At 45.2% G+C, this 23356-nt stretch overlaps 1 protein-coding gene across 1 annotated transcript in view; it reads right to left on the bottom strand.

The window, feature by feature from the left end:
• The window catches only part of ILA (putative protein kinase regulator ILITHYIA), a 210060-nt gene that overhangs the window by 40730 nt on the left and 145974 nt on the right, over positions 1-23356 (bottom strand). Inside the window, exons 21-42 of the mRNA XM_087395165.1 lie at positions 20865-20966; positions 20602-20751; positions 20163-20327; positions 19865-20041; positions 19299-19421; positions 18822-18902; positions 18602-18718; positions 18348-18520; positions 17876-17953; positions 6183-6330; positions 5481-5603; positions 5294-5350; positions 5029-5139; positions 4722-4913; positions 4446-4619; positions 4250-4360; positions 4014-4083; positions 3824-3902; positions 3636-3738; positions 3282-3452; positions 3054-3176; positions 2847-2960 (exon numbers count right to left, since the gene is read on the bottom strand). Coding sequence (XP_087251291.1) covers positions 2847-2960; positions 3054-3176; positions 3282-3452; positions 3636-3738; positions 3824-3902; positions 4014-4083; positions 4250-4360; positions 4446-4619; positions 4722-4913; positions 5029-5139; positions 5294-5350; positions 5481-5603; positions 6183-6330; positions 17876-17953; positions 18348-18520; positions 18602-18718; positions 18822-18902; positions 19299-19421; positions 19865-20041; positions 20163-20327; positions 20602-20751; positions 20865-20966 — 2742 coding nt within the window. The remainder of the gene's footprint in view (positions 1-2846; positions 2961-3053; positions 3177-3281; positions 3453-3635; positions 3739-3823; positions 3903-4013; positions 4084-4249; positions 4361-4445; positions 4620-4721; positions 4914-5028; positions 5140-5293; positions 5351-5480; positions 5604-6182; positions 6331-17875; positions 17954-18347; positions 18521-18601; positions 18719-18821; positions 18903-19298; positions 19422-19864; positions 20042-20162; positions 20328-20601; positions 20752-20864; positions 20967-23356) is intronic.

Genomic DNA, 23356 nt, shown 5'->3' with positions numbered 1-23356 from the left:
AATCTGCTGAGCTGAGATACTGCATACTGCAAGTCAGGTCTGGTGTGACATAAATAAATAAGGCATCCAACAGCCTGCTGATTAAGAGTGATATCACATGGTGGGCTCCCATCATGAGCTGAGCTGAGAATTTGAAGCCAGGGTCCACTGGAGTAGAGATTGGCTTGCAATACTCAAACTGAAAACGATCAAGGAGCTGTCCAATATACTTGGACTGAGACATCATGATACCCCCCTCAACATGAGCAAACTGAATGCCCAAATAATAATGGAGCCGTCCCATGTCTGACATGTCAAAAATCTGCTCCAAATCAGCCTTGAAAGCTGCAATTTGCTGAGTATCTGGGCCCGTGATGAGCATATCATCCACATAAAATCAGCACTAAAAAATCAGATCCACTCCCACGGACATAAAGAGTGGGTTCTGTGGGACTATTCTGAAAACCAAGGGATAGTAAGTGTGCATGAAATTGGGCATACCATGCCCTGGGTGCCTGCTTTAAACCGTAAAGGGCTTTTCTAAGCCAGCATACCTTATTTTCAGAATTAACAACCTCAAAGCCAGGAGGTTATGTGACATCTTCCTGCAGATCCCCATGAAGAAAGGCGGTCTTGATGTCAAGTTGGTGCACTTGCCAATGATGATGGGCTGCAATGGCAATGATTGGGATTGTTCTAAGCCATATCTGCCAGACAACTCAAAAATGCAGCAAACTAGACAAGTAAAATCCCTTCCTGGGATGTAAGATGCACAACCGAAGTCTGCAAAAAATCTGCCCAATATGACAATTGTTGTCACCACCTATCAAAGGCTTGAAATGCACCAAAATGCTTTGCAAATGCCCAAAATCTGCAAAATATATCTGCAAAAAGTGGCAAATGTTTACAATGTGACTCTAATTGAGTCCAAAACTGCTTGCAAAGCTCCCAAATGATCTGTCCACCGCCAAATTGCATCCAAAATGCAAAAGCCTCAAATTCCTGCAAGAAATTGCAACTGAACGAGGAAAAATCAACAAAAAGCCCCAAATTTTGCAATTATCTCCAAAAGCCCCAAATTTTGTTTGCAAGATTGCAAGCAGAATCAAAAAGCCCCAAATTCCTGGAGCAGATTATGCAACCTGACTGCAATGCCTGCAACAAATAGAATGCCCTAAATGTGCTTCTAACACACCAGCCAAGCAATGGCTGCCTGCAAAATGCGCCTGCCAAGAAAATCACCTACAAGGAAGAACCTTTGCGCAAGTATGGCATATACGGACGAAATCCATACTGATGTACGAACTGTGTGTGCAAACGTGGTACGGATGCATGACTGTAGGGTACAGTTGTATAGCTGACGGTGTACGGATGGAATGTCGACTATACAACGAGTTCCCACGTGCGGTACAACGCAGAAGCTAATACGGAACGCGCTTCACAGACAGGCTCACAACAGTTCCGTGCAGTCATACGGACTGTACGCACGACGACTATGAGGATGGCGAATTGGTATGGCGTACAAACTTCACAGACTATACAGAAGAAGTGTATGGACGGCGGCCGATTTCCATACAGTTGTACAGACTATACGGACTATATGACCCAGGAAGTGTACGAAACGTACAGACCACCAAGAGCACGAGCAGTATGGGCAGAGGAGCTTGGGCTGGAGGCAAGAGCTCAATGAGGCTCTAACACCAAATGTGGGAATGGAGGGTTTTGTTCAAGTGACAAAACCATACTAACCCACTAACTGTGGGGGAAAAACCTCCTAGTGAGAAAAAAGTGGCCCTAACTCACTTATGGATTACATTGGCCACACTGCCTAGAATATGCCAATAATTCTAACAGTAACGAGCCTTGGTGGGACGGTCACTTGACAATCTTATGATACAAGAGCAAATGTTTTCAGTTTGGAATATCAGACGGTCGTGCTCTTTCCTTCCGACAGAGGTTTAGAGGTATGGTCACCAGCTGCGGGAAGGAGCATGGGCATGTGTATTTCAATAGCCCACACCTTAGCCCCAAAGGTGTTCAATTAGGGTGGGCACATAGGAGGGGCTGTGTGCAGAGACTTGAGGATGAGAGGCTTCAAGATTCATATGTTGAATGCAAATGCACCCGTTTATCATCAACAATGTGCACCTTTCTGGTCTAGTCAATTTTCTTGCAGCAGCAACTGAGGAGATCTAGGAGATCTTGGATTGGGAGGCCTCTCTTGGCTTCCGTTGGATTCCCTGAAGTCCGACAGCACGGTACTTGGTTGCCAGGTGGGCATCAACAGAGTGACAGATTGCCCCAATGATACAGAGTGTGCCGCGCAAGCTTCTTTCTTGGAGCTCAGCCAAACTCTCTTTAGCAAGGTGGCCCCTCGTGGCCGACCAAGTCCTCCTAGCCAAAACTTGATACATAGTCTCTTAATGATGGTTTCATAGGCGACACATGGGATAGATTAGGCGCTTGGGGTGCAACCTTTTGTAGGCAGGAACCAGTGGCACTCAGATTTCTAGAACCAGGGTCGCCTAGCAGACGGTAATTTTGCCCTAGCAAAAGGGAGGACTTGGCATCATTGATGTAGAGATGCGGAGTAGAGCCTTGTTGGGCAAGCTTATAGGGTGTGGCCTCACCCCATGTTCAAAGCCTTGATAGCTCTTGCTTCGGCAAGGGCTTCTTAGGTTAGGCCATCAGATCCTATACTTTGTTTACAAGCAATTGCCCATCTTTACAATCGAATTGTACCCTGAATTAAAGAATCAACAGAAAGAGCGAACACCTACGAAATCAAAACAAAACAAAAGCAGAGATTCTGAAGACTTCCACCTCTTGCAGTACTCCCATCACAAAAACCAAATAAAGAAACAAACCTGGCGAGTACTTTCATTGGTATCTTCCAATCCTCGGGCAAGTATGGGAATAATTGATGGAAGCACTCTATCCCCTAGTTTGCGAACAAGTTCACCAAGGGATCTTCCAGCAACCTGAAATAAAGACAGGTTTCCAAAATGCACATGAAAACTGGGAAATCAATCACCCAGCTGGACAGCAAGAGTTTTGTGCAGGCTCAAAAATACCTGACGGCGTTCTAATGAAGTGGATGCAAGTGAAGAAATGAGGGTACTCATCAAGACTGGCATTATCTCCTTTAGGGTCTTGGGAGTGTTGGCAACAACTGTTTTCCATACATGCAAGGCAGCCTGCATTTACAGACCATGGTTTCAAATGCCCATATCAGACCTGCAGAAAAGAGCACACAGTAATTCTCTTGCAGAGTAAGAAAATACACGAAACAAATACTTTACCTGTCTAACTGTGAGGCTTACATCAGAACGGACCATGTACACTGCAGCAAGAACTTCATTTCGACGCTCCTTTCCAAGGACATCCACAATAGCTCGTCCATGAGCTTCTGTACTCGCACCCTCATCATCACTTCCCCCTTCCAGAACCACTTTTCCAGAAGTTCCGGCCACCTAAGAAAAATCAGAAAACAACCAGCAGGATAGATTCAATTGAACTGTTTCAAAAAACCCAGCTACTAAAGCAAGAACATAAAAAATGTATATCCTTTCAACAAGACTCTGCTTGACATTGACATCTCAAAAATTACATGTATTAATATGTCAAGGCATTCTTTCCTAAATTCAAATCCAAACCTTAAAGAGGAGGTCACCGAGCAGTTCAACTGAACTTTGTCGAATACGCCAATTATCATTAAAAATGCCTTCTTCAACAGCAGGTAGAAGCAGTGGCAATGACCTGTGTCAAAACAGAGTCCAACTTCAGCGTACAAGATTCTGCCTTAACACTCTTTGAAACAAACATGAAACAGAGGGATACTTACGTAGCTGCATAGTGCTCAACAAACACATGCCCTGCACTTAATGCTGCATCTCTGACCGACTCGTTCTCATCAGCGAGTCCTGGAACATACATAAAAACCTCAGCCATTGTGACAACATGCCAAGGTCATGCTTCTGCACTCAGGTAAATCAAAAAAGAACTGATGGGCAAAAAACTTAAAAAGAGGTTACCATCTAAAATAGCTGGCAAAACACGCTGCAAATAACTTTGGAAGGTTGGACCTAATGCGATGGGCAGATACTGTCATAAAAAATCAACCCATCATGTTAGGCCCAATAAGGCATGAGGATTTCTCAAGCAGAAATTTGTAAAACTCTGCAGAAGTAGGCAAACCAAAGAATCAGCACAAGAAAATTCAGGACATGCCAAAGTTTCAAAAGCCATTCCATAATCATGGCAAGGCTACCTTAAAGAGAGTCAAATACCCATCCCTGACAGCTGCCCGTTGATGGGAGCAGTTTTGAATTATGTCTGGTAGCAGTGATTCAAAGTATTTTGTTCCTAAAGCTGCCAATACCTGTTAGCAAAAAACTTGCAACATCACAATCCCTCCCTTAACAATTCCTCCTAAACTCCAAATTCAATAGCAAAGCTCAGCATACCTCACTTAATCCTTGTGCAGCTCCAGATCTCTCAACACCACTTGTTTCTGACTTCAGAGTCTCAAGCAACCATGGGACCAAATCCCTGAAACTCTCCTCCCCCATACCTGTGATAAGTGACCCTAACGCCTTCGCTGCAACAGTGCGCACTTCCGGGATTGGATCCACAAGCACCTAACGAGCATGAAAAAGAAATTGTTGATTAACTGTTGGCCAATGCAAGAGCATGAAGATACTATTCCCTCAGGAATGTCTCCAAACCACATATAACTTTACCTTCTTCACTTCAGGGAGCAAGAGCCCAAGGTAAGGAAGCATGTCTTTCGGCTCAGTCACAAGAGAACACATGTTGCCAACAATTTGAGCTCCTTTCTTCTTTGTCTCAGCACTCCTCTCTCTCAGTCCCCTATGAACTATTGGAACAATCAATGCCAATGATGGAGCATCAACTGTGTTTACAAACGTTGTCTGCAAGAAACCTCTCCATTAGTTTCTTCGTTGCTTGAATATTGTAAGAATTTCATACTATAAAAGAATCCTGAAATCCTCAGCAAAGAAGCACCTGCAATTACATAGCTCCTACCTGCAAAAGAACATCCAGAGAATGCTTTGTGTGCTCATTGGGATCAGCTATCCCCAGAAGAAGAGTTGCAACTAGTGCTGAGATCTCTGGATTTCGTATAACACTTCCAACCTGACATGATAGTTGACACAACATCAGTAGCAGCTAGAACTAAATCTCACAGCTGACCATATATACAGCATATCCACTGAGAATGAACTGAGAAAGACCTGAAATGTTAAGGAGCTGGCAAACACTAATCACAAAGCACACTACAATCACCTACCTGCTGCAATGCAGTCTGCGCAGCTGCTTGTACCTTCGGATGTGTATCCGTTAGAACCTGCAACGAATTCTAGAAGATTGAGAGTATGTAATCAACAAGGAATGTGACACAAGTCTCTTTATTTCTTGGGAACTATTCTAGTGATCATTACACAAGTATTGCGTCAGCAGCAATAGGATGCAGCAACCTCAGTCAACTTTGGCACTATTGTTGGTAGACACTGGGATAATTGCCGTGGAGCACAAAATGCCATTGCTCCAAGCAGCTGTACACTGCCCTGCTTTGTGCGCCAAGCCTTATCCTCAAGTCCCTAAAATTATATAAACAGAAATCAAAGTATATACTGCAAAGCCAAAGCACTCATTTAGCAGTAATACCGCCCCCCCCCCCTCCCCCATAAAAAACAAAACAAAACAAAAAGGGAGCAGGATGGTATGATGGAATTATCCAAGCATGATTTGAAGATTCTTGGGCTGATATTCCAAACCCGTGAGCTACAAAACAAAAGAAAACAGATCAAGTGGCTGCCTTTTCTCTGTACCATACAGCTCGCAGTTCAATAACCACCTTACAGGCATAAGGGCGCTAAGTTCATCGCATCACAGAGACTGGCTAGTGTGAACAAGTGAAGTCAAAAAAAAAAAAATCCAGACCCAGTTCTTTGCATATCGGTATTGTATATTGTATGCATGCATACATGTTGTGTATGCGAGAAAAAGCCTATGAGACCAAGAGACTGAAGTCAGCATGAAAGTACACCTCCTGTGGGAGGAAATGGGTGTCTCTATCATACCCCCGAAAACAAAAGATAAAATAAAGTACTGGGGGACCTAGGAACGACACACACATTCAGCTCGCATGCATGTTTCTTCGTGCATAACTAACGTACCTTCAGTAGTGCCGGTAAAACAAGCTTCACTCCTTGTCCACTCAGCTGAGCCATTATGCCTCTTGCAGCAGAATCGGTTGCCTCACGTACTGCGACTACCTGATCTGAGAAGCAGACTAGCAGGACTGGTAGCAGATGTATTACATAACTGTGTACGGCAACAATATCAGCAAAAAGGAATGATTATAATTTGAGCAGTTCTCGAAATAAGTTTTCAATGATATAAGACCAAACTCTTAGCCATTTCCTTTTAAGTCCGAATTGCTGAGACTAAACAGGTATTGCAATGGAAATGATAAAACCAAAACATTTAATATTCAAATACAAATACACCATGAGAATTGAGTATCGCCATATGGGGATAAGGAACAATGGGGCTGGAGCTCTTAAAGAAAATAGGGAACCGGAGGCCACACTATACACATCCTCATACAAACCTAAAATGTTACAATGACGGACAAGGGTTGGGCAAATTTCAGTTTAGAAAACTTAACTAGTACTATACAATGGGATTTCTAACTCGGGAACAAGAACCAAATTTTAAAATTGTTTGCTCAAGATATTGACTTGAACTATGAGCAAAGCACCGACTTGCAACTTGCAGCCCGCTCCTCCATGTGAATCTACCGTACAGACCGCTGCTGTCTCAACCCCAGAGAAGACACTATGTGCTGTCATCAAAGCCATTAGTTTCAGTCGTTCCTCACATTCCTAGCCTTCAACCTTCCATATCCATCCTCGTATAAACCTAAAATCTTACAATGACAGACAAGGGTTGGGCAAATTTCAGTTTAGAAAACTTAACTATTACTATACAATGGGACTTCTAACTCAGGAACAAGAACCAAATCTTAAAATTGTTTCCTCAAGATATTGTTGTTGACTTGAACTGTGACAAAGCATCGACTTGCAACTTGCAGCCCGCTCCTCCATGTGAATCTACCGTACAGACCGCCGCTGTCTCAGCCTCAGAGAAGACACTATGTGCTGTCATCAAAGCCATTAGATTCAGTCCGTCCTCACATTCCTAGCCTTCAACCTTCCATATCCATCTCGATAGTACTGCTATCGTATCTAATTATGAAGCTCTGGCCCCACCTCCATTGTCATGGTGTCTAACTCTAGGCTATGCTATTATTGGATTGCAAACTATGCCTCTGGTTGGTGGAGTGACATCCCTAGTGCCTCGCAGGTAGCCCCTATTGCATTTTCTTATACCTGATCCAGAGAGAGGTCTCAACATCCTCCAGTTCCAAGGCATGCTGTAGACATATGCGCTGTAAAATATCCTACACCACAGTACTGGAGGACTATCATCCATTGTATTGTCGCTGGCACAGATGCACAGCTAGACTTTCTGAAATTTCAGAATAAAGAGTTAGAGAGAAAGGTGCAGACCTTGAAGGCAGCTTGAGCCTTCTCCTCTCCACCAGGCATGCATTTGTGTTGGAAAAATGAGATGGTATGATGCCAAAGGGTCTCGTTTGCATCTTGACAAACCTAATGAGGTCTGCAAGGGTGCGCTCCCCAATTGATTCCAAGTCTTGTTTGTATGTTTCATTTATTTTTATTTCAACTTATTTGAGATTCAGTCATGCCCTTGTGAAATTTAATCGGCATGTTTATCAGTCCTTGGCCTAGCCCACAATTGCTATCTTTCCCCTATAAAAATGCATTTACTGCACAAGATACTCCTATGCTTTAAGTAGGTGACTGGCATTCAATATTCAATGTATGTATTTCAGGTAGGGTCTCCCTTGTAACTAAGGGGGGTCACCATCCCCTTGTCAACTTAACCATTACTGACAATCGAAGTGGATCCGATCCGAATATCCTGCAAGTTCACGGTCAACAATCGCTGCCTGAAACCGTCATGGGCCGTACCAAACACCCAGTTGGCATGGCCCATAACTTTAAGGTACACTGTACCCCATGCCACAACACAAGCTTGCATTGGAAGAAGAAAGTGCTCCATCAAACCAAAGGGTCTTGCATTTCCGCAAACCTAATGAGGTCTTACGAGTGTGTGCTCCCCAATTGATTCCAACTCTTGTTTGTTATTCGATTTATTGTTATCTCAACTTACTTGAGATTCAGTTATGCACTTCTGACTTTTAATTGGAATTGTTACTAGTGCTTGGTCCTAGCCCTTGATGCAACACTTGCTATCTATTCCTCTCTAAAAACACCTATTCATTGCACGACATACTCCTAAGTTTGAACTATATGACACATCAGAATATTACAAGTCTGTATTTCAAGTTCTCTTTTGGAGGGTCGGAGGGTCTCCCCCATAACTAAGCAGGTCGCCATTCCCTCCTAAATTTATCCATAAACAATCAAGTAGGTGGATCACAACTACTAGAACACCAATAGGGAAAAGGTCCACAATGTCAAACACTCTCTGGCTGGAACCAACATGAACCATGCCAAACACCCAACTTGGTAGCACTGCAACATGCATTCAACCTACAACACTTCAATATTGAGGAAAATCCAAACAACCAAAATGGAGGGGGTCCACAATGCAGTGTCACTCGCTTTGTCAATGTGTAGAAGACAAAATTGGCAAGTGAAGTAATATGCCTGAAGAGTAACGCAGATGTGTGTGACAGTGCAGCTCGCAAGCACAACAATGTTTCAGATGGCAGCCATCTCCAAAGCACCAAGTCGTCCCAAAAGGGAGAGTCTCACATGAAGAAGGCAAACAAGTAGGTGGCAGGCAGCATTAAAAGAGTCAGGGGAGGTATGTATTTACACGATGTCGTATAAATCTTTCTATAGTGCATACACTTATGTGTTGACGATGATAAGGGCTAATTCTAATAGTAGATGGAAATGGGATGACTACCAGACAACACCCTTGGCACTATGGACTTGGAGAAGGAAGTAACGCTTGTTAAGAAATGCAATAATAAGACAGCTTGGGCGAAGTACGGATGTCTCACCCTCTCATAGGAGTGGGATGGCATCAAAAGATGCTATGTCATTAGCATGCCTTTGGTGTACTGATATGGCACAACATATCTGCAGAGGCAGAGGATTGCTCCGACCTAGGGTTGATAGTGACAAATGTACCTTCACATTAGAAAAGCTCTTCAAGATGGGGAATTAATAGTGTGGACAAGGTCAGTCATAAGTAATAACGCTTCCAATTGTAGTCCACGGGGTAAATGGTTGAAAATAAATGTCCACACAGATTTAAGACCCCTTGTCAATTATTGAGAATATATTGGATAAGAGATGACATACATTGCACATAGACTGTTTACTTTGTGAGTAAGAAGCACAAGGCTTTGTCTAGTTTCAAAGCCCATGATGACATGCAGATCTTGAAAGCACGAACACATGTTTTTCCATGCTTGCAGCAGACAACTCTGGCTCGATAGTTTTCTGTGCAGATCATCAACGTGATGGCAAGAGACATTGGAATTGGAAATTGTTGTGCTTCTTTAGTAATACAAGCTCATGACTGACACAACCGTTTATCGTGGCAGGCATAGGCTTTTTTCTCCTACCATTCAACTGAATACATTTGTAATGTATACTATTATATATGTCTACATGAACAAATCCAAGAACATGCACAAGCTCGTCCTCTAAAAATACAACACACGTGCAGTTTCAATCTCATGACAGTCACTAGTTTGAAAACCATAAAACCATCACGCATAGCACAGACTAATTGCATACCCATCGATGTCATCAGCACCCAACAATGGTGTATACATTTGTAATGTATACTTCTAATTCCTTTGGAATTCATAACAAACTTTCCAAACTGCATTTTTTCATTTTATTATGAATGAATGTATAATTGCTGCAAATTTAAAGCTGCTGGAGAAGGAAACAAGTCGCCCATCGAAGAAGAGGATGAATATCGTTTTACAAGGCAATACATGCAATTTTCCAACATCCTTCATCCTATTATAGTAGCTGATTAAAGTGTAGCTGACCACTTGATCAGATACCTTCTTATATTGCGATACGGGCACCAACAAGGAGACTCCTGACAATAGAGCACTGAAAAGAAGCTAGAGAGCATACCTTATGTCTAGAAACTTTCCGATGATATTTGGAAGATAAGTGACTCCATAGTGGGCATCTCAGGAAGCTCCCTGTTGTGGGAAATATGGGATTGAAGCTCCCGACGTTAGAAGCATATAGATCCTTCATAAGACTCCTCTACAACAGCAGTTAAACACGTTGGCCCTCTATCACAAAACAAGCACAAGGGACACTGTACCACCTGCTCAAGATCTTAATATTTCACAAATTGCAGACTTCATCATCTTGAGTGCTGTAGAGAGCTGCAGGCACACCTAGAGAGCAGCGGATATATAGGTTATGCACACTGGGGGAGGTCAAGATAGAGGAGCACTTCTTCTGAGCCTACTATGAGGTCCGGGGATGATATCACTACCTCTTTCAGGAGGGACACGGCTTTGGTCCACCCTCACGGTTGATCCACTTCCATGACCAGATCTGCGTTCCGCTCTATTTGATCGAGATGAGACAGCACAAAGAGACACTATTGAGAAACATCAAACGGCAGCAAGAGGGACCACGCCGCAAGAGGCTGAGATAGACCACAACGACTTGGCACGGATTTCTAGCTTTGAGTCAACTCTAGGGAAAAGTGGGGTGGAGGATGAGAAGCTAGCTGACATGAGGGCAGCGTGATCAGCAGGGAGAGACGAAGCAACTCTACCGAGACAGAGATGCAGAGACCACGCACGACACAGAAAGTGACCAGAGCATGCACAATCGAGGTCCCGTCTATCTCAGCTCTCCTCAGAGGAGACCGCCAAAGACAAGACGTCACTCTTGACATAGCCGTCGGATACAGAGGTCGAGGGGACCACGTCCTTTGCCACAGCAAGAGACAACTCGACAAAGACAGATCTGGGACATCTTTGTAGCCCATCAGAGAGCCACCATGGCACTAGGTTTCAGATTTTTGAGTCTCAGTTTTCAGTTTCAATTTTTGAGTTTTGAGGTTGAGTCCTTGAGCTCTTTAGCTTAGCATGGCACTCAGCAAAGGGCTCTAGTGCACCCTTTGCTTCAGCCCACACAGGCATATATGAGTTTCTTCTCTTGATGTACTTTGTCCCACAGGCCATGAGGTCTTCTAAGGACATTAATATATCTTTCTTTGTTTCTTTCTCTGTGGATGTGTAAGAATGAGTTTGGGATTGGGTCGCAACTACCCCCCTACAGTACAGAGTATTTATTGTCGTATTAATGTTTGCCAATAGGCCGAGCACAACTGAGACTGTTGCTGGCCTGTTGTCCTGCGGTCCTGCTACTATGGGCTGCCATGGACTGCAGGGCTGTGGATGCCAATGACATCAAAGGATAAGCTGCATTCAAGAAGACATGAGAATTATTGCCATATTCTAGGCAGTGACCAATGTAATGTAATAAGTGGGTTAGGGGCACTTTACCCTCTTTAGAGGTTTTTCCCCCTAACCACAGTTAGGATAAGGTTTTGTGACTTAGACAAAACCTTCTCTCCTTTGTAAGTTGTACACTCTCACTCTATTCAACTTACGTTTTGCTCCCCTCCCCCTCTCTGCCTCACTCTCAACACCTCCTACCCCCATCCCGTCTCCCTCCTCTCCCCCTCTACCCGCCTCTCCGCCCCCCCCCGCCTTCTCTCTCTCTCTCTCTCTCTCTCTCTCTCTCTCTCTCTCTCTCTCTCTCGTATGCAGAGTTCTTGATGTCCCATGGGCCCATTTTGGCCTTTAGTGGACAATAATACACTTTCTTTCTTTCTTTCTCTCTCTCTCTCTCTCAGCCCCTCGCTCACCCCCTCCCTCAACCCTCCCACTCACCCCCTCGCTCAGCCCCCTCACTCAGCCCCCCCGCTCACCCCCTCGCACCCCTCCACTCAGCCCCTGCAGCCCCTCGCTCAAGCCCCCCGCTCAGCCCCTCGCTCACCCCTCCTGCTACCTCTGCTACCCCCCCCCCTACCCCTCTCGCTACCTCTGCTACCCCCTCCCGCTCTCAACTTTGACTTTTTTTTTTAAGGAAAAAAAATGAAAAAAAAAGAGAAGCAGCTTTGACCTCCTGCACTCCCTTCTTTGCCCGCTGATGTTTCCCCCATAATGAAGGGAACATGGGGATGAGGACAGGAGACTAGGCGGGAGACCCTTCAATCCAAATCTGCATACGCATGGAGATGGGGAAGGGGAACGGTGACAAGGCGAAAACACAAAAGCAACTCAGTCTACACGACTTCAACAAACGCAGCAACCGGAGCGGTTTGACAATGGACAGCACCGCGGCCCAGAAGAAAGGGGCCCACCCAAAGCCCATGCCGCTCACCACATCCTCGACCTCTATGGTTACCACCACTATTTCACCACCATCATCCGCCTCATCATCTACACCACACCTCTCCTCCCCCTCTCCTGCATCATCATCACAGGTCTCCTCTCCAGTAGCCTCACCACTGGCCCCACTAGCCACGGCTCCACACTACTTTCCCCTCGTATCACCTCCACCTCTCAGTCAGCCACCCTTCATCACCTTGTCCGGCCTCGCTACTCCTACATATCACTCCCCCGCCCAGATCATGCTGCCCCCAGTACAACCCTAGTAGCCCACCAACCCCTCTCGAGATCCAGTTCCCACCTGAACAAGGACATCTTAGGCCCCCGCTAGATGCTTGGGACTTCCTATTGGCTGAGATACACACCATCCGGGCCCGTCAGACAGAGCTAACACATTACACCCACGAGCAGACCCGATACACCCAGGAGTAGGCCCGCATTATACAGGAGCAGGGCACCCTTATCCAAGAACTCAGACACGACATCACAGCTTCGAGAGGAGCTCAGGACCCTCAGAGCAGCGCCTGGAGGGACCTCAATCATAGAGATGGAGGCACAGATAGCCACGATACAGTCGGCTATAGCAGAGACGACTAGATGGGTGGATGTGGCAAAACAGGAGCCCGCAAAGGCAACCGTTTCAGCCGCCATACAGGAGCAGCAACAGAGGGCTTCAAAGGCCCTCAACATCCGAGTACGAGGGATCATGCGAGACAGCACCAACACCACTACGATGCCCATGGAGGAGGCCATCACCTTTGTGACCACCACCATGGGAGTCCCCGACCATGGCATAGAGGGAGCATGGCGTGTTGGGAGAGATCCCAACCGAGAGCAGCCCCTAGTCATTCACTTCAGAAAATTCACATGCTCGACTAGCGATACTCCCATGTCAAGCCTCTCTACGAGAGCATCCCACCCTGTCCATGGACGAGGATTTAACACCACTACAGATTGAGGAGCGATGAGTTCTTCTGCAACAATGGGACGTTGCCCGCAAGGAGGGAAAATGGGCCATCATCCGACATGGTAGGTTGTTGACCGGCACCCGTCGGGCTCCCACTCGTACCTCCTAGGGGGACGGGGCCTATGAGACTCAGGCTTCCGAGACCCACGACTGCACCATTTGAAACTGTAATAGTACCTTATGGTCAGACCAGGGAACTTCTCGGAGTCTTATACAGGACGAGACATAGTCTTTTACACGGAGACACACCAGAGCCCAGAGCATCCACTACCGATAGTCAGTGGCTACACATGGGAGTCAGCCCTCAGGGTTGAGACGAGGATACAGGAGGAGTCCGAGGATCACGCGGGGTCATAGTATTGTACAGGTCTTCCCTCGTTGGAGCCATCTCCATTGAGAGGAAGGACGCACACACCCGATTCATGTGGATCCGGATCCGACGCACAGACACCCGTGACCTTTTCATAGCAATATGCTACTTCCCGCCAGACACATCCCACTTCGCCAAAGTGGCACGAGAGGAGGGTGAGACATTGCCATATGCACCCTTACATCAGGATATCCCAGACCTTTCAGCACGTGAGGAAGTTCTCCTCATTGGGGACTTTAACGCAAGGACAAGCACGCGCCAGACACCACTCCTGGACTTCCGATATGACTCTATCATGCTACCAGACATGGACCTAGACGGAGCAAGTATGACCAGGACCTCATTGGACGAACACGGGCCTGTTACACCATATGGACACGCGCTCCTTGATCTGGGCAAGATGCATGATCTCATCATCTACAACAGGCTCGACCTATGGCTCTCCTCAAGGGGTTTTACTTGCTTCCCACACGGGGGGGGGGCACTAGTGTAGTAGATTACATCATGGGATCCCCTACCTTCACTTCATGTATCACGGACTTCACCGTAGCACCGCTCCCTCCAGGAGCTAATCACACATACCTATTCTTTAATATCGCCACCCCATGCTTAGCCACACCACACACACCACATAGGAAGCACGACACCTACCACGACATACACTTTGATCATAGCCTCTCACCGGCCTACTCTGGATGCCTAAACAGACTCCTAACCTACATCGTTCACATACCACTCATAGAGGACCGTGCTGCCTTGATTAGTCGCACACTCCACGAGCCTGCCCTCCAAATCTTTCCCCAATAAACTTGGCTTGATTCTCATGCTCTACACCACACGGTCCACTACACCACCACCTCTTGCTTCTGTACCCTGCAACAATTGGTACCATGTGGAGTGCAAGGCTTATCGCCGACAGCTCCAATTTGAAACCAGATGTCACCTCCCGAACACACCAGACACGGTACGCAAGTACTGACGTCTCGTACGTCAAAAGAAGCAAGCATTTCTTTGTCGAAATGAGGAGGAGCTCCTGCACATCTTGTACAGCAGCAACTCTTAAGGATTTTTTGCGGAGATTCCTTGAGCATAGGTCCCATTTACCCCTCACCGACACGAGAGTCTAGCACACGTATGCACATTATCTTTATGATGTCCCACACCAGCCCACTCCACATCTCATACACTTTTTTTTTTTTGCCCCATCTTCACGATGAACCAACGATGTAGGCCAGACTGAGCAGGGGATACGCCTCACTGGCTCTTCTCTTCGACTTCTTGGTCCGACCAGCCGGTATGTATGGCAGCCCTTGTTGGGGGCCTGACATGTCAGAGATAGAGTGGACACAGGTGGAGCACCTGCAAATCATATGCTCTCACAGATGATCCGAGGGAAAAACCCTATGTACCACATCACATCATTCAGGCCGAGTTTGGTGCTTCTCCACTCCAGCTAGATGCAGCCTTTCAGACCATCACATATCTACACCGGGTTAGATCATATGGGGACTCCACATTAGGGAGACAGAGGTTGCCATGGTTGGCTCTCGATTCCTCCATGAAGTTGGCAGCAGAGGGAGACGAGCGATGCTGGTATGCACGGACTCACAGATGGTTTGTGAGACTAGGGTTCCACATCGATAGGATACCTCCTTTTCAGTACAGTTTACATGCCCCTCCGATACTCCCACCCACCATCCCGATTGGACCACACACCAACCAGGTCATTCGAGAGGATCTCTTGCAGCTACACACCTTAAGGACCTCGTTGGAGCCAAGGGAGCTTCCAGTGAAGCTGAGTTTCTACAGAGATTACTGTCTTCGTATTTCGAAGGAGGGATTCATCACACCACTGCGGTACACTGAGCTTCATATGCCTCACTCACTACGGATCTCCATCGGATAGTTTCAGGTATCATCACACCACCTCCGCATAGAGAGCGGCAGAGCAGAGGGGATTCCTAGGGAGCATCGCTTATGCATATTGTGCAACTGTCAGGAGGTTGAGTCGGAGGAGCATTTTATTTTCAGGTGCCCAGTGTACTACGAGATCCGAGGTCACTACCACTGCCTCTTCAGAGACGGCTCCGGCCTCCTTTCCAGATTCCTTGCCTACCCAAATCAGAGATGCCTCGCGGCCTTCATTTACGAGGGGGTCCGACACAGAGAGTACTTACTCAGGCGACGAGGCTTGGCCACATCATCAGACACCTCTCAAAGCAGGATCACAGAGTTCTTCCCATCAAGTGGCATTGATCGTCCAATCTCTAGCCGCAGACGTGACAGAGACCCCGACCCGACGACTGTAGCACGACACAGGAGACATTGAGGGGGGACACAGATCACTTTGGGGGACCTCCCGTCATTGTTTAGACTCGGGATACGTCCCATGGGAGTCACGGTGGCTCTGGTCTTGTATCGAGCCTCGTCCAAGAGACCGAGACGCACGGCACACCTTGACGGGCGCCAGCGTCCCATCACCAGCGGCTATGTAGCCAAGGCGACATGACATACGGAGGATTCCGCTCCACTCCAGTCCTTTTCTTTTCTTTTCATTGTTACATCCAGATGTATTTGATTATGTATGATCAAACTTAGGGTTCAACACGAATGATGATGCTTGTTTCAATAGCTCCACCCTTACTGTGATTTGTATCAGGTTTTCTTTCAGTCTCATAGACCCATCGGTCTTCCGAAGACTCTAATAAAATTTCTTTCTTTCTTTCTTTTCCAGCTCTCTTTGCTTCCTGCATTTCCTTCACTTTAGACACTCTTGTTTTGTTTTTGTTTTTTTTGTTTTTTTATTTTCTTTTGGGAGGCAGGGGGGGTGTAACGGCAAACATTGAGTTTGACTTGACCATGCTATCATTGATGGCAACTTTGGATCCAGCAGAGGCAGTGACCGCGCAGATTCGGATTAGGATAAATCTTGAGAGTCGAAAGTTTCCTATTATATGTATCGATTTCATTCATGTCACATGTGCCTCACAGACTGTTGTCATGATATTTATGTTTATTGATCTATGATAATTGGTATATAATCTATGTAGTCCTCTAGGCTCTTGTTAAGTTGTTTATTTGGATTTTTGAATATCAAGATTCAATTGTCAGTTTAAACCTTAAAAAATGCGTCGTGACTTGCAAGCTCTTGAGCCATGAGTCTTAACTTTACCTTTCAAGTCTTGAGTACATTGTACAAGTGCATTGTTTAAGTGTAGCTTATTGCACTCCTAGAATCTAGCTGCTAGCTATGCTAACAAGTTGTACACTTGTATTCTTATACATATATAAATTAAATATTTATTATTACAATGATGTGTCTTACGTGTCTTATTTTTAAGACACTTGTGTCTGAAGCGTGTCTGTCGTGTCGTGTCTTACAACTATGCATGTGCCAGAGAAGAAGCAGCTGCAACCACAGCTAGCACGAGCACAGCTACAGGTTCTCCACTGATAACGAGGCAGGGAGTTGATGGCCAGTTTAAGCTCCACCGAAGAGAAAGAAGAGGTGGAAGAGGCATCTCATCATTGCTGAAAACAATACTGCTCTTAAAAATGAGGGATCCCTTCAGAGAGTCAGGGTCCTACTGCTATTTTGACTACTGCGAGATAAAATTTAACCTCTAGAATATCCCAGTTGAGGATGGATTACCTTTGTCTACTAAGGCTCAGATGTGTCATTGTGTTCTGTTCCGTTGAAGCTTTGAGCACCCATTTTTAGATATACATTAGCCACTTGTTATGACCCTTGAGGACTCATAGATGCAATCTTGAACCAGTTTGATACCCTCATCCTTACCTGAATGTGTGTGCAGAGACTCGTAAAGTCAGTGCTAACTCTAATCTCATCCTACTGTCGACATATCTTTATTGAGTTTCTGCACTCGTCTCCATAGTAAATTCCACAACATAATGTTACCAAACTAAACTCAATATTAAAATTATACCACTCAGATAACAAAAGAAAGCAGTTCTTGTAAACAAAAGCATCTACTAATGACTTGTAAAAAGCACTTACGGTTCAAAAAGTCGACCAAGCTTCTCACATAGACATTCAAAGCCAAACAATGCCCCTTCACGTGCCTTGGCTGAATTTCTGACCAACACCATTAACATCAACACCTTGCATTCAGGAATTTATAGTGATGAACATTTCAAATTATCCTTGATAGCTTTGAATGCATTTCTCCTCACAAAACTAATGAGGAAATCATGCCTTGTAACCAATCAAAATTTTACAGGTTGCCGATCAACAGACAGTACCAAAGTTTTGATTATACAAAACAACTGTCACGCAAAAAATCCAATTTATGGAAACACAACTATGACGTATGAAATTCAATCCATCGGGAAAAAGTGATTTTTATGACCTATCCAAAGACATTTGTGCCCATCATTGCCAATCCTACTGCTCCTTGGCACAGGAAATATGCCTGGAAATTTTTTTGCAGGTGGATGGCAGATTGACATGATTAAGAGAGAGAGAGAACCTGTCTTCAACACCAGCTTTGAGTGCATCCATAATGCCATATTTTTTCAGACTAGAAAGCCCTAGGCCTCTTACTACACCTGCCAACCCAAATGCTGCCCCACGACGCTCTCCATATTTATCACTCTGCATCATCTGATTCAGCAACCTGGACACAAGCACCTGAGCATTTTCCTGCAAATGCAGCATCACAATCATTTTACAAAATGCTAAAAATGCATGAAATACATATTGTTCTCTATATCCCCAACGTACCTGCTGAGACTGCATAAGGGGTGGTAAACAGCTGGATACTGCCCGTTGGACAGATTCTGAAGGGGTCTTCAAAACCTCCAATAACTTCTCTATTATCATTGAAACTTTTCTATCATCCTGCAATGAGCTACATTAAATCTCTTCACAAACAAATGTGATGTAAATGAAATAGTGAGCAACAATCCTTATCTTAACCTGCTTCTTGGTGCAGACTATTTACCATGGACAGATGTTTGGCAAGTGCACCCATAAAGACAACAACACCTTCCCGAACCAGATCATATTGTTCTTCATTAACTGCCTGTGGACAAGCACACGTGCAATCAACAACCACCAAAATAGATGCATCTTCGCCTTCCTGAAAACGGGATTTACTACTAGCTCCATCTCAACCAAAAGGAAGTACACCCTGACAGCGCAGAGGAGTTTTTTTGTGCTAGGAGACAAAAGACGATTACTCAACCTTGCCAAACTATCAATCAACAAGCAAGCAGAAAGGGGTGCTTCAAGGCCATGGCAACAAGGTACCAAGCCTTGAAGGCCCTTCCAACTAAACCAATGAATTGGAGTCCTAATATACAAATCAGAGAAGGCATAACATTGTTTTGCTTGCAAGCAATCACGATAGGTTGAATTTCTTGGTTCTTGCAATATCCATTTCTACAACCCAAAAACTGGAAAAGGTAGCAGTTCCAACCTTTTTATCTAGATAATTTTCAAAAATAGGCAACAGAAGCCCCACATTGTCTTTTCCCTGCTTCTCAATTATTTCAATGCCTGCATCAACCATTCTTGCTCGTACCTCCATGTTGGGATCAGCCTGCCAAAGTTATTGATTAAGACCTGAACCAGTAGAATTTCTTGCAAAAAAGTCTACAAGGAAAATAAGAAAAGCAAGCCTAGACTCCACTATGCAAAAGCAGCAACATATCATTGCAAATCGAGTATTAGCTTGTGCAATAACTTTGGGAAGGATTAGTAAGGGCAGGAAAGCTTGCTAAGTAATCCACACATGCCGTAAATCAAAGCATAGTACAAGAGAAAGGGCAGCACACAAGATATACTTCTAAGCCTATAAATGCCTCCCTTCACAGACCACTCTTGCTGTAAAATTACAGACACTATTTGATTTCCCCCATTTGACAACATCGATTCTTGTGAGGCTCATCCATTCATAAAATAATATGATAACAATTTTCTAAATCAGCTTAAATGTGAACTAAGTGTTTTCGCAATCAAGGATATGCTGAGATATGAACTAACCAGAGCACGAGATATAAGAAACGTTGCTACCACAGGAAGATCCTTCACAGTTAGAACATCTGCCGCTGAATACAATGCAAGTGCTATGCCTTGCCTTGCAGGCCAAGTGGCATCCAACGCACTATGAGCGGGAGGAAGATATTTCACATACAGTGAAAACAAGGTTGATAGGGTTTCCTGCACATCACAAATTGTCACACTTTATGCCTTGAGTTGAAAACTGCCCAGACATATGTTTGAGACAGGTCTAATCTGTTCAACCATAGTGATCTGCAACACATTTGACAAAACGGCTCACCTGTACCCTGGTAGGAAACTCATCCATTGCAGCAGCCAGACCTTGTGCAGCAGCCTGTCGCACATTATAATTTACATGCGCCAAAGCTGTGAATAGTCCTGTGAAGTCACTTCCCAAATCATGGCTGTACAGGTCCCACACCTCCTCTGCTGCTTCAGCATTAGACTGTAGAAATGCCACATAATTTAATATCTATCATCTAGGACTCTTCACACCCATATCTAGACTCCTGTACTTTTAATCCAGAATCTTTGCATGCATAAAAAAATTGGCAGCTCTCTTGTGTGTACAATCATGTAAAAAATAAAGCCTTAAAGAAGGTAAAGAAGCTCTATCTAGGATTTATGTACACATCCATAACAACCCCCAAAGGTAAACCTATACCAATTGCATTTGATTTTAGGAATAGTTTCTCCAAGTACAAAGTCAAGATAACAACCTTCTCAGGATCATGCAATGCCATCCATAAGGCAGTTGCCACAGAAGGATCATTTGCCACTGCTCGTTTTTTAAAAGCCGGCACATACTTGATAGCAAACAAGCATGCATACCGCACATGTGCATACTTGGAGTATAAACCAGCAAGAGCCTGTGCCAACCAAGCCAAAGAACACAATTGCCTTGATGCAATGCAACAGGAACAAGGACTCAAATACCAAATTCTTTATTGACACCTGTCATTCGTTGTTGCAGGATTTTTACCTCAACCACCTCTTCAGACTTCAAACCTCCACAAAGCTCACATAACACTGGTAGTACTTTATTTTGATAAGCAGGTATGCAACCGAGCACGTGATACAAAACCTGCATCAGTAGAAATTCAGATCAAATTTTGATCACTCTTCAAAGGGACACCTAAAAATGTTTCTCACACATCCAAACAAGAGAAATAAGAAGAGTAGAAGGGACAAAGACGGAACAGAACAAGAAGAAGCAGCATGAACAGAATGACTCCATCCATATATGTATGCATCTACAAAGGTTGCCTCAAGCTAGCAAATGATGGCGATCAGAGGTGTTCATAAGCACGTACACACATGCTTTGAGAGTTTGGAGCTCCACATGGTGAACAGCTTATCCAGGAGGATCTCTTACAGCTATACAAATTCAAGGCCTGGTTGGCACCCAGCCACCTTTCTTTGAAGCTCAGCTTCTATAGGGACGACTACTTGTGGATTTCAGGAGCACTTCTTAACCCACCTCCCCTACTCTTGAGGACATCGATTGGGCAATTCCGAGTCTCATCACACCGACTTCGCATTGAGATAGGCGAACAGTGTGAGATCAACACAAGAACAATCGGAGGAGCGTTTCACTTCTAGGCACAATGTATACCATGAGATCCGACATCGATATCAATGTCTCTTCACAGATGGTTTCGAACCCTTCCTGATTTCTTGTCCTATACAGATCAATTATGCTTGACAACTTTCATTCATGAGGCTGTCCAACACAAGAAGCATCTACTCAAGACACATAAGTGAGATCACGGTTTACAGCAAGACCCCACTTCGAGCATGATCATTGAGTTTTTCCAGTCAGACAGCACGGATCAGCAGGCCCCACGGAGATGGTGTGTTCAAGCACCAAAGCAAGAGACACGGTAGAGTCGCCAACGGTTGAGGCACAAATCAGACTAGGGGACCTTCCCTCCATGTTCACCAAACCAAAGGCACAGCCGACGAGGATGACAATGGCACTAGCCCTACCCAGGGCCATAGCTAGAAGACCCAAATGGCACGCATACGGACCGTCGCCAGTGCTCTATCACAGATTTTCTGTCACCACAGCCCCGTACATCATCAAGCTCCCTCTTGGCTTGACCCCTTAGCTAGCCTTTGGGTGATCATCATCACAAACAACGATGCCACATCACAGCCATAGTTGCATTGAAACGTGCTTTTTATTTTTTGAAACGTTGACAAACGTGTTTTGAAGGAGCTTTTTGGGACAAAGGGGAAAAGGTCAATTCCTGCCCCTACTATACTTCGCATCCCCCAAAGGCGTTGTTGCAATCAGCCGCACTTTGAAAACAGGTCCTGTGCAACACTCAAACCAAAAGTGGCAAAGGTCTATTTGTTGACCTCTTATAGTTCACATCCCTCGGAGAAGCTGTCGCAACCTGCCACGCTCAGCAAACAGGCCCCGTGCAGCCCTCGAACTCACACGTCTTTATACCCATACATCCAACACCTGCCTGGCCCAAGTGCTCGTCTTTTCTTGCTCACAACAACACGGTGCACCTCTCTGTACTTTGTGTGGCAGCTTGCTTGAAACCTCTCTCTCAATCCTTCTTGGGACTTGTGTGCAGCCATGTAAGATTGCCATACAATTTGGTCATCCAGGGTGCAGTACATTTGGCCATACAATTCAAGAAGCGTCAACTTTGCTGTACAGTTTGTCTACAGATAGCTTTGCCATACTCTCTCTGTCTCTCTCTGTCTCTCTCTCTCTCTCTCTCTCTCGCACCACCTTATATGACAGTCCCCCCATGTGTACCACTTGCATTTTATGCACTACACAGAATGTACGGGCTGTACTACACGAACTCCATATCCGGAGAGCCCAAGACCATGAGGGGCTATGGACTAAGCACTTCCCACATGGGTAGGAGGTCTTGGCTCTGGTCCTAGCACAGATGTTCGACCGTTTGTCATGGCTTTTCCCCCACTTAGACCACCATTATGCCAATATACAAAGCAGAAGACCCCATGGATAATGCGAACTACCACACTTTCATCATTGGCCATACACTGGCCAAGATTTATGGGTCGGTATGAGAGAGAGAGAGAGAGAGAGAGAGAGAGAGAGAGAGATCACCCCCTACACAGAGACACACAGGTAGCGACCACTGGGACATGTTGGATTCTGGAGATAGCATTCAACTCTTGATCATACCTTCGCACTGCAAGTAGCCATCGAGAAGGTGAGATCCAGGTCCCAAAAAGTCTATACTTGCTTGTAGACTTACATCATTTAACTCTTGATCATATCTTCATACTGCATGTAGCCATCCAGGATGCGAGATCCAGATCACAGAAAGTCTACACTTGCTTTGTAGACTTTCAAAAAGTCTTCAACATAGTCCCACAACCTCGCATGATTAGGCGACTTCAAGAGATGCAAATCCCAACGATCATGATTTGGGGATGATGAATCCCTACGACTCAGCCAGAGGGAGAGTACGAGTCCTA

The sequence above is a fragment of the Dipteris shenzhenensis genome, chromosome 24 (genome assembly GCF_047967505.1).
Source record: "Dipteris shenzhenensis isolate YYH24624 ecotype China chromosome 24, Dip_SZ_1.0, whole genome shotgun sequence".
Lineage (NCBI taxonomy): Eukaryota > Viridiplantae > Streptophyta > Polypodiopsida > Gleicheniales > Dipteridaceae > Dipteris > Dipteris shenzhenensis.
The sequence above is the reverse complement of the archived record's forward strand: the minus strand, read 5'-3'. Positions and strand labels throughout refer to the sequence as shown.